This window comes from Heloderma suspectum, chromosome 3, assembly GCF_057233095.1.
Source record: "Heloderma suspectum isolate Gila_16-S chromosome 3, 16-S_ref, whole genome shotgun sequence".
Lineage (NCBI taxonomy): Eukaryota > Metazoa > Chordata > Lepidosauria > Squamata > Helodermatidae > Heloderma > Heloderma suspectum.
The window spans coordinates 90,338,791-90,355,408 of NC_139460.1; the positions used below are offsets into that span (position 1 = coordinate 90,338,791).

General features: G+C 47.2%; 2 protein-coding genes across 2 annotated transcripts in view; one reads left to right on the plus strand and one right to left on the minus strand.

Moving 5' to 3' along the window:
• Positions 1 to 16,618, minus strand: part of DSCAM (DS cell adhesion molecule) — a 534,028-nt gene that overhangs the window by 170,906 nt on the left and 346,504 nt on the right. The window lies entirely within an intron of this gene.
• On the plus strand, positions 7,376 to 8,197 carry LOC146349911 (serine/threonine-protein kinase VRK2-like). Its single transcript, XM_084841726.1, is given in 1 exon segment — positions 7,376 to 8,197. A coding segment is annotated over 1 exon segment (822 nt).

A 16,618-nucleotide genomic window follows, 5' to 3' on the forward strand; every position in this document is an offset into this window, starting at 1 on the left:
TTTCTAAATGTTCACCTCTACATATAAATCACCATATGCAAATGTTACACAGATCTGTGTCCTCTTTTTTGGAGATGCGTAACTGGCCACCTTACTTATGTGTGCTTCACCATATACAGGATTGTAGCCAACATCCCACTAAATTACATTTGCCATCTCGTTTCTAAGGAACTATCCATTTGGTGCGATTCTGTAGTATCCTCCTTGTTTTCAAACTGGTGGGAAGTTCATGGCAGCAGAGCTGTCCCAAGACATTCTGTTGCTGAAGTGGACATGACGGCACCCCCGCTCATCCCATGTACAAAAGCTGACTGGCAACTGAATCTTCTTCAATGCTGGCAATGAGACAGCACATTCTACCATATCTGAAGGCTGCTTTGGGGGGAGAGGGAGCAGGGCAGACTGTGTGACCCACAACTCTCTCCTTGCAGTACCTTACTGCCACTTCCCAGCATCTGCCACCTGGGGTGACTGCCTCACTCTGCCTAGTAGTAGGGCTGGCCCTGGTGCTAGCTTTAGAAATATGACGTTCTTTGGCAGAGGGGACACTTGAGATTCAGGTTGCAATAAGTAATAACACATTTATCTACAAATATACAAATTGAAGAGGTATAGTCCAGACACCATTAGTTCCAAAGAAGAATCAGTTCAGGAGCTTCACCCAGAACTCTTATCTGACCTCTTATCTCAATCCTATGCACACTTACTTGGGAGTAAGTCCCACAGAATTCACTGGGATACACCCTTGGCTTAATAAAGTTCAAAGCATGGTGGGGAAGAAACAGAAACTGGCTTGTTTTTAAGGATAAAACCGAAATGGATACTGCTGATTATATTCAGGTTGGTAAAATGTACAGAAAATGAGATCTGGGTCATTAGAGGATCAAGACAGACAAACTGTAGAGCCCTCTTCAGCTATCTTTCCTAATAATGCAATGAGCAAGTACAGTAATACTGAAATGCTGTCAAAATGCTTGGCATATATTTACTTAAAAGCCTGATATAATGCTCCTAAAATCTGCAGTCAGCTTTCCTATAGGACTGAACATTTTAGGTTTATACTGTCTCTTTAAAAATGCAAGGATGATTTCAAACACATTTCTTTTAAAATGGAAGGTTTCCAAGATTAAAGTACACATCTTAACTGGCTTGTTTTACATTCCGTTATAGTCCTGTGGATGATGCAATGGGTGGCAAATGAATTAGAACAGAGGGTCAGAGAGAGAGAGACAAACAGACAGACAGACAGACAGACAGCTCTACATGCCAAGCCACCATCCATTTTACACACTTTAAAAATACCCTGTGGTCACAAAAACTGCATTACTGCTCCACAGTAAGCCTACATTTTAAATGTGATTTTCTTCACATCATCGTAAGAGACTTATTTGCCTCATGAAATGAATCATGAGATATTGGAAACATAGTCCAAAAATACCAGAGAATCAATATTCCTCTTTAAAATGCACCTTAGAAAAGTAAAAATCTGAAGCTGCAAATCCAAAATCACTTACTACAATTGTGGTTTGGTTGCAAATCTCAGCGACTTCAGCAGGCTCCAGAAAAGGAGAGTAAGGGCGCAAGCAGATCTGCTGTCTGAGGGGCTACAGGATTTGGTGGCAGCTGTGTTGCACTCACTCAGGAGTGGGCAACCTCCAGGAATCCAGGGGCCAACTTCCCACCACGCAGAATCCACTGGAGACCACACCCCTGCCCCTACCACCCTGACACCAAATTTGCTGTCAAAATTCAGCAGCATGGCAGCAAAAACTAGCTTTAACATCAGCTCTTTTCTGCTGCCACAACACTGAATTTCAGAGGCAAACAGCTGCTTGTTTTCCTTCAAGGATGGAAAAGGCAGAGCTTTTTTGCTGCCGTATTGCTGAATTTCAGTGGCAGGTTTTGTAGAAGTTGGAGGGAGGCTGCAAAAAAGGCCAGGCAGATGCATGTGGCCCAGGGGCCATACGGTGCTCACCCCTACACTAACAGAATGTCAGCTACACCACCACGAGAGATACGCTGGTGGGAAACACCGGTGGCGGACCCAGTTTGTCACCAAAGGCACACGGAACGGCTAAAATGGCAGAGTCACAGCTGAGATGTGGGAGGCACAGGGGAGGAGCACACTTATGCTGTATCCTATATCCCTTCAATCTAGGGTCACACCACCATCAATGGTACAACTTTACTCCAGCCAGCCCCAGACCTGGTACAGGAAATTTCCCTCCCATTGACTTCAGCAGGACGGGAAACTGCTGCCCCTATTATGTCGATGATCACTCCACCCACATTGGACAGACTCCAGGAAATGGTGCAACTCCACACCTATTTATAGCACATCACCACCAGTAGACAGCCCCCACTCAGGGAGACCATAACTCGAGATGATAGGGTGCACGGGAAGGAATTATATTTATCTGGTCCCATGTCATGCATACACAGCGCTCACAAGGGGGAATTTTGATGATGGGAGAAATGAAAATGGGAAGCACTTCACACAAAACAAATCCTTTTCTGCCTAGAGCCCTAACAGGTACCCCTGCTCCAGGACTCCAGGCACAAACACCCAACCCCACTCTACTCCAAATCCTGGAATGCCATGCAAAACACCCCATACAGGTAAGCAAGAAAAGAGGGTAAGACTTACTGACAAAGTATGTCTGACTTGTGATGGTGTCCCATGCCTCCACACTACCACTTTTTCCACATGCAACTTCTATGCCTTGACTCAACTGTATTGCTCAAATACTCTTCCATCCCAACAGCAGGGAGTAATATCTCCCCAACGCAGAGAAGCACTGCCCTCCACATAGGGATGTACAAGAATTTTGTTTTTGTCTGCAAATCATCCAAGCATGTCCCATAGCAATCCCAAAAATGAATGGAAGCAGGAGTGCTTTTGTTTTTTTTCAAGAAATGTTTGCAAATGCACGAATTTGTGATCACGTTTGAAAAATGCACAATTTTTTCATATGCCACTTTAAAATGCACATTTTAAAAAAAAAACACGTGCATTTTCACACTGACATAGTCAGTGGGGGGCACTTTTGAAAAATACACACAGAAATTCACAGTTTTCCCATTCAAATAAGCCAAAGAACAGGTCGAAAACAAAAACCGGAGCGAACCAAAATGAATTTCAAAGAAATTTTCAGAGAATTTAAGTGAGCTGAAAAATCATTGGGTCTGATATCCCTACCTCCAGTGCAGCTAAACTCTCTACTGGCTAAGCTCAGGGGCTCTGCTCCAACCATTGTCACTGTAGGCCAAACACTCAGGAGCTCCTTTGCCTTGCAGGTTCTGTCTGGATGCATGGAGCTGAATAGTCTTTTCCTTCTCACACAACCCACTCTCCAACAGGTACAAATTGATGGGACCATGGAGCCACAGTCCCATCCTAGGCAGACCATGAGGGAGGCCCACTCCATCTCCATCCACTCCACTCCACTCACACACAGCCAGCTGTTTCTTGCACCAAACCATGAAGGACACCACCCAGTTGCATTCCTCTGACATGCAACTGCCAAATGCGCAGGAGCCCTGCTGGTTGATGGCCCCAAACATCTGCCTTTCAGGATGCATCCCATCCCAGATGCTGTGCTTTCCTTTGACGAAACTGGTACATGAAACCCAATGCCATGTAGAATGTTTTGTTCCCAGGTGTTGCTCTCTGCACTCCTAGGTTTGTGCTGTAATGCCAGACCAGGAGTGTAAAAAGCAGCCATGTGCCCTTAGAATCATAGAATAGCAGGATTAGAAGGGGCCTATAAGTCCATCGAGTCCAACCCCCCACTCAATGCAGGAATCCAAGTCAGAGCATCCCCAACGGATGGCTGTCCAGCCTCATCTTGAATGCCTCTAGTGTGGGAGAGCCCACTACCTCCCTAGGTAATTGGTTCCATTGTTGTACTGCTCTAACAGTCAGGCAGTTTTCCCCAGTGTTCAGCCGGAATCTGGCTTCCCGTAACTTGAGCCCATTATTCCATGTCCTGCACTCTGGGATGATAGAGAAGAGATCCTGGTCTTCCTCTCTGTGGCAACCTTTCAAGTACTGGAAGAGTACTTAGAGATCTTTGTAATGGTGAACTGTCAAGCTTGGATTTGATCATCAAAGGGTGAATCTGAAAATGAAGCATATTCACAGTGCAGGTAGAATGGGCTTCTGGATAAACTGTTCTTGCCTTGCCTGTGTTGTAAAACAGGGGTGGGGAACAGTTTTGGGGTGGGATACCCCCCCAGTCTTCATGGGCAAGATGACTTTAGGGGGCATGGCCACACCCCTGACGTCAAAGCACCAGAAGGATAAGCCCACCCCGAAGGAATCCAAGGAGACTCTTCTTGGTTGGGGAACCTCTGCAGACTGGATTAGGGTATGGGCCAGAAGTTCCCTATCCCTGTTGGAAATTCTTGTCTAAAATTAAACCATGTCACAATCATTACCTTGTACAGAGATAAACAGAGGACCATCTACACAGAGGAGATGGTGAGCCAGAGAGGGCCATCTACAGAGGGCCATCTACACCGAGGAGATGGTGAACCAGACAGTCAGGTGAAAAAGGAGTTTGGATTCCCTCATATGCAAGCAATCCAGAAGTTAGTTTCTTCACTTAGGATTTTAACCAACAGCAACAGCCTGGTGCTGCCTTGGTTATACTAGCTGTATAAGCAAGCCCAGAAAGAAATCTGGCATTTCTGTTGACATTTGCTTTTGTAGGGCATGTTTCATTTCATTTATTAACTTTGTATCCCACACCCTGAGCGCACATTCTTTCCAGGGTGGCTCACATGAAGAACAAAAGTTCTCCTTTGGAGACAGCACTTGAAGGGAAGTGGAGTGAGAAATGCTTCCTGCATCTAGAACCTTTTCCCTGCTTTTCCTCCATTCGCGTTGTGCTCAGCAGTGGAGCCACTTCTGCATGACACACTTGCTCAGGACAACGGCAGGCTATAATTTCTTCCCTACAGTGGTGGCCTTTCTAAGGATGTGTGTGCGCTGACCACATTGTTCGTACAATTTGTGCTATTATATACCACCACCACTGCCTTGCACCATCTACACCTAACGAAGCTTGCACTTCTCCTAATTCCATTCTAGTTTTTTAGTGTGACCATGCAAAATAGGGTCCGGTCCTGCTGCAATGGCTCTTTGCTGTAGTAGGGAACATCTGGATTTTTTTCACCCCTGCCATTCTTCATCTTTACCAATATTAATATGTCTTTTTTTCACACATCCAGGAATCTTCACTAAGGCTGCAATCCTATGGACACTTACTTGGTAGAAAGCCCCATTGGAGCCAGTGGGACCAACTTCTGAGTAAACACACTTATGATTACACTGTATGAAGTCTCTTTTCATCATAGAATCATAGAAGCATAGAATAGTAGGGTTGGAAGGGGCCTACAAGGCCATCGAGTCCAACCCCCTGCTCAATGCAGGAATCCAAGTCAGAGCATCCCTGACACATGGCTGTCCAGCCTCGTCTTGAACGCCTCCAGTGTGGGAGAGTCCACCACCGCCCTAGGTCATTGGTTCCATTGTCGTCTTGCCCTAACAGTCAGGAAGTTTTCCCTGATGTTCAGCCAGAATCTGGCTTCCTGTAGCTTGAGTCCATTATTCCGTGTCCTGCATTCTGGGATGATCGAGAAGAGATCCTGGCCTTCCTCTCTGGGACAACCTTTCAAGTACTTGAAGAGCGCTATCATATCTCCCCTCAGTCTTCTCTTCTCAAGGCTAAGCATGCCCAGTTCTTTCCGTCTCTCTTCATAGGGCTTTGTTTCCAGTCCCCTGATCATCTTCGTTGCCCTCCTCTGAACCCTCTCCAGTTTGTCTGCATCCTTCTTAAACTGCAGTGCCCAGAACTGGACACAGTACTCCAGATGAGGCCTAACCAGTGCTGAGTAGAGGGGAACTAGTACTTCCAGGGATTTCAAAGCTATACTTCTATTAATGTAGCCCAAAATAGCATTTGCCTTTTTTGCAGCCACATCACATTATTGGCTCATATTCCGCTTGTGATCGACAACAATTCCAAGATCCTTCTCGCTTGTAGTGTTGTTGAGCCACGTATTCCCCATCTTGTAACTGTGCATTTGGTTTCTTTTTCCTAGATGCAGAACTTGGCATTTATCCCTATTAAATGTCATTCTGTTGTTTTCTGCCCAGTGCTCCAGTCTATCAAGATCACTTTGAATTTTGTTTCTGTCTTCCAGAGTGTTAGCTATAGGGATGGGAGATAAATCCTCCACGGACCCCAGTGAGGCTGGATTCAAAAGAATCTGGCCCCCTGGAGTCTGTGGAGGATCAGAAGACTTACCTCTGCCTCTAGGAGGAATCCTCTCCGGCCGGATCCTCCCCACCAGCCAGCTCTGGAGCACCAGCGATATGGCCGCCGTTGCCATATCTCTGGCTGGGCGAATTGACTGTGGACACAAATGGCGTCCACTACGCCATTTGAGTCCCTGTTTTTTCACGCAGTAGGCTACGCAAATATTTGTGTAGCCTATCACGTGAAAAAGCACAGACGCAAATGGTGTCCACTACACCATTTGCAGCCATAAAGGTCTTAGTTTAAGCTAAATGCAGCTATTACTGGCTGCATTTACCTTAAACTAAGACCTTTTCCCCCTTCATGGATCACTGCCTTGTTGTGGCGAAGGGGTTTGTGTAACTCAGTGAAGCCATAAGCTATGCCATGCAGGGCCACCCAAGACGGACAGGTCATGGTGGAGAGTTCTGACAAAATGTGGTCCACTGGAGAAGGATTTTTTATTTATTTATTAAATTTATTAATTGCCCATCTGGCTGGTCACCCAGTTTGTTGTTGGTATAATATCTATTCAATCAAGCAGCCACTAAGTATTAAATATGCTAAGATACAACTAAAACAATCTGTACCATCATATCAGGACAGCCCTCCTGTACACAAAGTACCTTTCCCAACAAAATATGTCCTGTTAAAATATTTTGGGAAGAAAAACTCAGGCTTCTCATCTTTTATTCTGTTAGACAGGATTAGAGCGGTGACTGACTACAAGGATAAACTGAATGATACAATTTACATAGATGAAAAGTCTCCCGCCCCGGGGCCCCGCGCAGAGGGAGGCGCGACGCGGTGTTGCTGGTATCCCTGCCGCCGGCCCCTGGGCGTGTGCGCACGTGACCGGGCGCGGTTCCCACGCGGCGCAGTGCGTGGGAGCTCCCTTCCAACAGGCCGGGCGCGGGAGGGCCGTCCTCGGCGTGGCGGCAGGCGGCTCAGGAAGAGGGAAGCTGGCGCAGGACACACACTTCCCAGGAGGGGACCCTCCCTGCCTTGTGCCCTGACTTTTAAGCCCGAGAGACAGAGGTGGGGAGCCCGTCCTCTTCTCCAGGGGTGTGATGCCTCCCCAAAGGCATGAAAAATACAACCTTCCTATTCCTGTTCAGGAAGGAGTAATACTGAAAGATAATGAAAAAAGGGAGTGGAGACTGGGTCGTAAGATTGCCCAGGGAGGATTTGGACTGATCTACTTAGCATCCCCTCGCCTTGATATTCCAGTAGATGACGGTGCGCTGCATGTCATTAAAGTGGAATACCGTGAAAATGGGCCTTTGTTTTCTGAACTGAAATTCTACCAGCGAGCTGCAAAACAAGATCACATCAAGAAGCGGATGAAGCTGAAACGTTTAGCGTTTTTAGGGATTCCTATCTTCTGGGGATCAGGACAGGCTGAACACAATGGCAAGAGTTACAGATTTATGGTGACGGAAAGATTAGGCGAAGATTTGCAAACCATCTTGGAAAGAGAAGGATGAAGGTTTAACAAGGGAACTGTGGTGCAGATTGGGGTGCAAATGCTGGATGTCTTAGAATATATACATGAAAATGAATATGTGCATGGGGACATCAAAGCAGCAAATTTACTTTTGGGCTATGGAAATCCATGCGAGGTTTATCTTGCTGATTATGGACTCGCCTACAGATATTGCCCCAGTGGGAACCACAAAGAGTAACAGGAAAATCCTAAAAAGGGCCATAATGGGACAATAGAGTTTACCAGCTTAGATGCCCACAAGGGAGTTGCACCATCCAGACGAGGGGACCTTGAAATCCTCGGCTACTGTATGCTGCAGTGGATGTGCGGGAATCTACCCTGGGAACACAATTTGAAGAGCCCTGATGCTGTCCAGGCTGCAAAAGCAAAGACTTCTGACCATTAGATTTCCCCACAAACTGCCTCTTATGCAATTCAATGTTCAGTCAATGTAATCCATCCAGCTGCTTTATTAATTCTACCATCAAGGATGAACTCCATGGAGGGATGATGCTTCCTTTTCCCGACTCGGCCACAAACATACCCCGAGACTCCTAACTAAAAGAATATACCATTTTTTATTCTGCTGAACTTTTTACCTTGGAAACTAGCGGTGACTGAAGGTAGGCTCATTGTTCGGTGATAGATCATGTGCTTTGCATGCGTAAAGTGCCAGGCTCAATTCGTGTCATGCCCTGCTAAAGAATCTCTGGTAACTGGACTTGGAATAACTTCCGTCTATGGCTTGGACAACCACTGCTAGCCCATCAACGGTGCTCAGCTAGAAGGGCCAATGACCAAACTCTATATGAGGTGGTGTCGTATATGTTGACTGCCCTCACTTGTGCAACACGTTTTGTAAATAACTATTTTTGCTAATGTCTTCGTAGCCCTTCATACGCTTGTGTGCACATCTTTATATTTTAGGGGAAGGGGCTAAAGCTTGGGGCCAGAGCACATGATTTGCTTGTCAAACATTCTCGATTGTGCTCTTGACAACTCCAGTTAATGGGATTTTGGGTAAAAGCGGTGGAAAAGTACCTGCCCCCGCCCACAGGTACTTAAGGCAGGGCTGCCAGAGGCTGCTCGGGAAGAAGCCTGGGAAAGGAGGACCAGCCAGCAGCTGCACCGGGTGAGCCTGAGCCTGAGCTTGCTTCTGCCCCCGCCCACAGGTACTTAAGGCGGGGCTGCCAGAGGCAGCGCCTCGGCATGCGCCTCGGCGTCGCGCCAAGTGCGACGCTAAGTGTGCGCTTAGCATCGCACTTGGAGTCGCGTAGGACCTGAAGACCTACCCACCTGCATCTCCAGAGACACCAGCAGCCACAATACCAGCAGCAAATAGCGGCAGCAGAGGGCAGCAGCTTTAAAGACAAGGGTAAAGGGGCAAACGTGGACTTTATCTGCTCCTTCTTAGCTGCTGTTCTCTTTTATCTCTTTTATCTTTTATATTCTTTTAAACTGTTGTGCTATTTATATCTTAACATTTTAATATGTGCCTGGGAGGACTATTGGGCAACTCAGGGAGTCAGAGAGGTGCCACCATAACTGTAGTCACGGGCAGGGGGAGGTATGGCATTGGGGGATTAACAGGCCAGCTGAGGAGAAGAGGGGCTAGACACCTTACAGCTGTCCCCTCTTCTGGTTCTTCCCCCAACCTGATGGTTCCTGGCAGCCTTACCAGTCTGCCCTCGGGTCTGGTGCTGCTGCTGCTGAATGCCAGGTCGGCCCAAAATAAAATCTCCCTCATCCATGACTTGATTGTGGATGAGGGGGCTGACCTGGCATGTATTACTGAGACCTGGGTGGGGGAACTGGGAGGGGTCATTCTCTCCCAGCTGTGCCCTCCTGGGTACTCGGTGCAGCACCAACACTGACTTGAGGGTCGGGGAGGGGGGGTTGCCGTGGTCTATAGGAATTCAATCTCCCTCTCCAGGCTTCCTGCTCATTCGAGTGCAGATCTTGAGTGTTTGTACCTTGTGTTGGGTACCCGGGACAGATTGGGGATTCTGTTGGTGTACCGCCCACCCCACTGCCCATCAGACCCCCTGCCTGAGCTGACGGAGGTGGCCTCAGACTTAGTGTTGAGGACCCCTAGGATGATGGTCCTGGGGGATCTCAACTTCCATGCCGAGGCTGCTGTATCCAGGGCGGCTCAGGACTTCATGGCCGCCATGACAACCATGGGGCTGTCCCAACATGTCATCCGCCCAACGCATACAAAAGGACACATGCTTGATCTGGTTTTCTCGACTGGGCAGGAGGATGGTGATCTGAAAGTGGAGGAATTAACATCTGTCCCTTTGTCATGGTCAGATCACTTCCTGCTGAGGTTTAGACTCCTGGCGGCCTTTCCCCTCTGCAAGGGGGGGAACCTATTAAAATGGTCCGCCCCCGGAGATTAATGGATTCCGATGGATTCCAGAGGGCTCTGGGGGATTTTCCTGCTGGTATGGCTGGTGCTCCTGTTGAAGCCCAGGTCGCTCTGTGGAATGCAGAGATGACTTGGGCAGTTGACACGATCGCGCCCAAGCGCCCTCTCCCTCTGAGCAGAGACCGGCCAGATCCTTGGTATACACCTGAGCTGAGGGCAATGAAGCAAGAGGGGAGACGGCTAGAACGCAGGTGGAGGAAAACTCGTGCTGAGTCTGACCGAACACAGGTAAGAGCCCACTATCAAGCCTACTCTGTGGCGGTGAGGGTGGCAAAGAGACAGTTATTTTCCACCAGCATTGCATCTTCTCAGTGTCGTCCAGCGGAGCTTTTCCGAGTGGTTCGCGGCCTGTTACATTCTGGGCCAGGGAGAGAGATGGTGGAACCCTCGGTAGCACGCTGTGACGGGTTTGCATGGCACTTTGAGGATAAAGTCGCTCAGATTCGTCATGAATTGGACACCACCATTAATGCAGTTCCATTGGTAGAGACGTTCAGAGCACTGTCTGGCCCAGTTTTATTGGATGAGTTTCAGTTACTGAGGCCTGAGGATGCGGACAAGGTGCTTGGCCAAGTCCGATCGACCACTTGTGTGCTTGACCCTTGCCCTTCATGGCTTATTAAATCAAACAAGGAGGGTTTGTCCGGCTGGGTCCAGGAGGTTGTAAATTCCTCCTTGAGAGAGGGAGTGGTGCCTGCCGCTTTAAAAGAGGCAGTAATTAGACCACTCCTGAAAAAGCCTAACCTGGACCCAGAGGATGTTAACAATTATAGGCCAGTGGCCAACATCCCCTTCCTGGGCAAGGTGCTTGAGCGGGTGGTTGTAGGACAGCTCCAGGCACTCTTGAATGAAACAGATTATCTAGATCCATTTCAATCGGGCTTCAGGTCTGGTTTTGGAATGGAAACTGCCTTGGTCGCCCTGTGGGATGACCTCTGCTGGGAGAGGGACAGAGGGAGTGCGACCCTGTTGATTCTCCTGGACCTCTCAGCGGCTTTCGATACCATCGACCATGGTATCCTTCTGGATAGGTTGTCTGGGTTGGGAGTAGGAGGCACTGCACTACAGTGGTTCCGCTCCTACTTGGATGGCCGATTCCAGAAGGTGGTGCTGGGGGATTACTGCTCTGTGCCATGGCAATTGTGCCATGGGGTTCCACAGGGCTCTATTTTATCCCCCATGCTGTTTAACATCTACATGAAACCGCTGGGGGAGGTTATCTGGAGGTGTGGGCTGAGGTGCCATCAATATGCAGATGACACCCAGCTCTACCTCTCTTTTACATCAAAACCAGGTGAGGCAGTGACTGTTCTGAATCAGTGCCTGGGCACGGTAATGGACTGGATGAGGGCTAATAAACTGAAACTCAATCCAGACAAGACGGAGGTACTGTTAGTGGGTGGTTCGTCTGCCTGGCTAGGTGATATTCAACCTGTTCTGGAGGGGGTTGCACTCCCCCTAAAGGATCAGGTTCATAGTTTGGGGGTGCTCTTGGATCCAGAACTGTCACTTGAGGCACCGGTGAACTCAGTGGCATGGAGCACTTTTTATCAGCTTAGGCTGGTATACCAACTACGCCCTTATCTGGACAGAGATAGCCTAGCTACAGTTATCCATGCTCTGATAACGTCTCGTCTGGATTACTGCAATGCGTTATACGTGGGGCTGCCTTTGAAAATGGTCCGGAAACTTCAGCTGGTCCAAAATAGGGCAGCAAGATTGTTAACAGGGACTGGCCTGCGAGCTCATATTACGCCAGTACTTTTCCAGCTGCACTGGCTGCCAGTCTATTTCCGGGCCCGATTCAAAGTGCTAGTGTTTAGGGGTGGACGAAAGGCACTTACCTTTCATCGAAGCTTGTTCGCAGTGGGGGGGAGGCGCTTCGAGGCTTCCCGCCTCACCCCGGCCGAAATTCAGGCCGGGGGGGAGGCTTCCCGCCTCGCCCGGCCGCGAACTCCATTGTTTTTTTTTTTTAAACGCCCCCGTGATAGGCTACGTGACGATTAACGTAGCTTATCACAGCTGACTTTGCAAATCTAGCCGTGATAGGCTACGTTAATCGTCACGTAGCCTATCACGGGGGCATTTTTTTTTCTTTTATTGGAATGGCGGCGGCGGCAGCCGGTCGAAAGACCGGCTGCCGCTCCCGCCCCGCACGAACACCCGCCAAACCGCTGGCCGGACCCGCCGCCGGGAGGGACATTCGGCGAAGGCAAGTCCCGTCCTGGGGGGGGGGTGCGGGGTGCGGGGGGGGGGTGCGGAGGATTTCTCCCTGAAACTTGTTCGGGGGGCCGAACACGTTGGCGCTCGGCCCCCCGAAGTTTCGGGGAGAAATTCTCCGCCATCCCTACTGGTGTTAACATTCAAAGCCCTTAACGGCTTGGGGCCAGGTTACCTGAAGGATCGCCTCCTCCCATATGTGCCTGCCCGGACCTTAAGATCATCATCAACGGCCCTTCTCCGTGAGCCCCTGCCAAAGGAAGTGAGGCGGGTGGCTACTAGGAGGAGGGCTTTTTCTGCTGTGGCACCCCGGCTCTGGAATGAGCTCCCTAGTGAGGTTCGCCTGGCGCCTACATTGTATTCCTTTCGGCGCCAGGTGAAGACCTTTTTATTTTCCCAGGCATTTTAGCATTCTAAATTTTTATCTTTGCTGTTTTAAATCTGTATTTTAAACTCTTGCACTGCTGCTAGGTTTTATTGTGGTTGTATTGTTATATTGTGGTTTTAATGTTCTGTATATTTTAAATTGTTTTATTGTGTGTTGTTTGGATTTAATTTTTGTGAACCACCCAGAGAGCTTCGGCTATTGGGCAGTATAGAAATGAAATAAATAAAATAGTAGCATCTTGTGTTATTTATCCTTGCATGCATTTTCTGCATCTGAAGTGAGAAATGTTGCACTTTATGTGACTGCTACAGGCATCTCTATTCTTGTCTCTAATGTAGGAGCAAAATAAGGAGCAAAAAAAGGGGGTGGGGAAGCAGAGTATGTGGTTGGGGAGCTGTTGCTCTTTGTTCAAAAGTCCAATTTTAAGATGTCTTTTGTGCTTTAAACTTTAAAAAAAAACATAAAAAGCCAGTCTTTTCAATTAAAAAAATATTGATAGCAAGGTACTCATCTGCATACCAAAGCACATTTTCATATTTGTGTGATGGTACATCTGGCAATTATCCTACAAAGATACAGTATTCATTTCAGACAGTTGCCACAGGCTCAGCAGTACTGAGAGGAGTTTTTTTTTTTAAAGCATTAGAATCAACAGGGGGAAAAAAGGATATTCCGGTTTTTCTACCCGCTACCTTGAACATACTTCACGTTTAATTTCACCCTATTGCCACGGGCACTGTGTTGTTATGACAGCTGATCTGCCATTGAAGAGCTGTAAAAGAAAATCAACAAAGGATCGCTTCAGCGACTTTCGATGCAATTTATTGGAGCTTGTATCTTGCGGCTGCTGCCGCCTGTCGGGGTAATGACACATGATGGGTGATTAAAGTGCAAGTCCTTAAATCAAAGCTGTGCTGATGGTCTGAAGAGGCAGCAAACAGCACTCGGAGCTTGTTCATTTCTCATGGTGGGAGGACCTCATTAGGGAGAAAAAAAAAAAAAGGCCTGTTATACTAACAAGAGCAAATGCTTGTGTCTAGGGAAACTTTTTCATGTTTTCAAGGTTTAGCATAAATTTTCCCGTAACTCCTTTCAGACTGTGCATTCAAAAAAGAAAAATACTGATTTGTTATTATGCGCCAGCATGCATTTGATGATTACAATTGAGAATCCAGGTGATTCCTTTCCTCCATTCATCTTTATACAATTGCAGCTTGCAGCTTCCATTGTACAGAAACCAAGACTTTGGGATGGATGGAGATATATATATATATACACCATTATTTTCCAGGCCAGTGTAGTGGCAATAAATAAATCTTTGGAAGACTTATGGGGGACAGCTGAAGGAGAAGGGAGTCAGTGTAGACACAATGGCTACAATTCTGCATTTATTTATGCACAGGACAGAGAACTCAAACAACCACAGGATTCCAAATAGATTATCTACTTGCCATGTGATACACTATTGCCCTTAGAAGGCATTGTGAAAACCCCAATTCACGTAGGATCATTGCTGGCGTTACTTTTTTCCTATGCAAACAATACAGCCTTGTTATCAGACATATCCACCCCTTCTCCTAACTGGGTGTTGGAGTTTGATCAAACATTTGCACATAGCATGAATTATATAATGAGTCTCCTTAATCTCAATCTGTTGTGAGTGATAGATGAAATTACCTTGGTCCTCTGATGAATGAAATGTATTTATTGTATTTAATTAATTGACTTCAGAATTTATACCCCACTTTTCTTTGCGTAAGCACGCTGACGGTGGCAAACAACAATACAGTAACTAACACAGGGCCTCTGGGAAACATCAGATGTTGATTCTAGTTATCACTAACTTTTTAGCAACCAATTGTATCTCTGAAATGTTGATTTAGCAGATAACACATCGTTTGTTGAGAAGAATAGCTGCTTCAGTGCATTGTCTTGGCTTGCCACAGAGACTGTTGCCATACGGACCTAAGTAGGCGGACTACATTTTATTTCTGATCATGAAGGCTTAAGCATGGATATAAGGAATAGTTCGGATGCATTTTTTCACAGCTGTAGATATTACAGGGAATGGATAATATGGGCTCAAGGATTTCTTCATAGAGTTTTCCATTTTCTTTTGTTTTCTGCACATATAAATACAGATTCCTACACATCTATTTGGTGTCAGTGGTGCATGCAGGGATGTGAAAAAGCAAGGAAGGGAACAAAGTCTCTGCCTAAGGGTCAAAATCAATACATTTTAATTACATTGTTACTACCACCACCAGACCCATTTCTCCCAGGACAGCCACACCTTTTAAGCCTTGCCCCACCTTGCTCTCTAATTGTCCAGATTAATCTTAAATACTTTTAATTTATTTTTTAAATATTCCATGTGTGTGTGTGTGTGTGTGTGTGTGTATTCATGCATGCTGCAGCTGCCTAGGCAGCAGCAGTAATAATGAGATCCTCCCACAATCTTCATGTTCCCAAAGATAATGGGTGAAGCAGGCTTCACATTTTGAGCCTTTCACCAATCCCTTTTTGTATTGTCTTTGTCATCTGGGTGGAGGTTGCCAGCTTGCTCAGGAAGCTTGTATACAGAGTAACAGAGCTAGAGCTCTCTCTCCCTTCTTCCCTACTAGCTAGCAGTAGCTTCAGCGGGACTGTGTCAGGCCTAGGTAGAGGAAAGAGCCTAGCAGTTATGCTGGGCACCTTTTCTGCATTTCCTACAGCTGTCTCCATGCCAGAAGAGTCTGGGGAGGGGAACAACTGAAGGGTGAAGAGAAAGCAAGCTCGGTAAGATACACATAATGGGTTTGTGCCCTCTCCTTCCTGCTCAGATACATTGTTTGTTAAAGAAATGCTGGAAGGAGAGTGAGGGAAATGATGGAAAAGACTTTTCTGGCAAGGCATAAGCATGGGGCTTTGTCGCAGCAATGCCACCTGCTTTGAAACGCTCCCCTCTTCATTGTGCATGTGTATTGTGGGGGGGGGGGCAGGCTGCAGTAGCTCAGTGGTGAGAGAAAGACACACTGCACATGCTCAGAGGCAGGTTCCCGTATTATTACAAAACGTAAGTCAAGGCTCAAACTCAGGGCCAAACTAGATGCAGCTATGTATCTCATTTAAAAAAAAATAATATGGGCATGCGGGGAAGGGAAAGGTGGTACATGGGGAGGGAAGGTTTATCTTCTCCCCAGCAGGCTTGGAACCAAAATCAACTCTCCTTGCGTAGCTCAAGGACTTAGGAAGAACTTCCAATTATTGGTGCCATACATAAGCAAGCTGGGCAGGTGAGCTTTTGATGGAGAGCTTGCCCAGCAAGGAAGACCACGTTTTCAGAAAGGAAGTCTGAAGTCTTCCCAGAAGGGAGGGGACGTGGAAACACCAGAGCAGCCTTAGGTGGCAGGGGATGGACTGTGTTTCAGCAGTACAGGGTACTAATAAGGGAGGTGTGAGCTGTGCTTAAAATCAAGGAGAATGGTGGTGGTCTTCAGGCCTGCATGGGAGCCATGGCATCTTCCCTGGTACCTTTCTACCCCCTTATAACTGGATATATGTGGAGACAGGGTGCAATTGCTCAGTGGTGGTGGTGGTGGGGAAAGCACTCTGTACATGCTCTATAGCAGTGCATCATATCATATAAATGAAAATGATCCTTAAGTGCTGATAAACTGAAATTCTGAGGAATATGCATGCAGAGCAGGGTCCTGGAAGGTGAAGTAAGGTCAGAAAGTTAGAAAACATTTTGAGAACTCTTGCTCCAGGCCAGGGATGGGCAACGTGCGACCCTGCAGAAGTCTGGG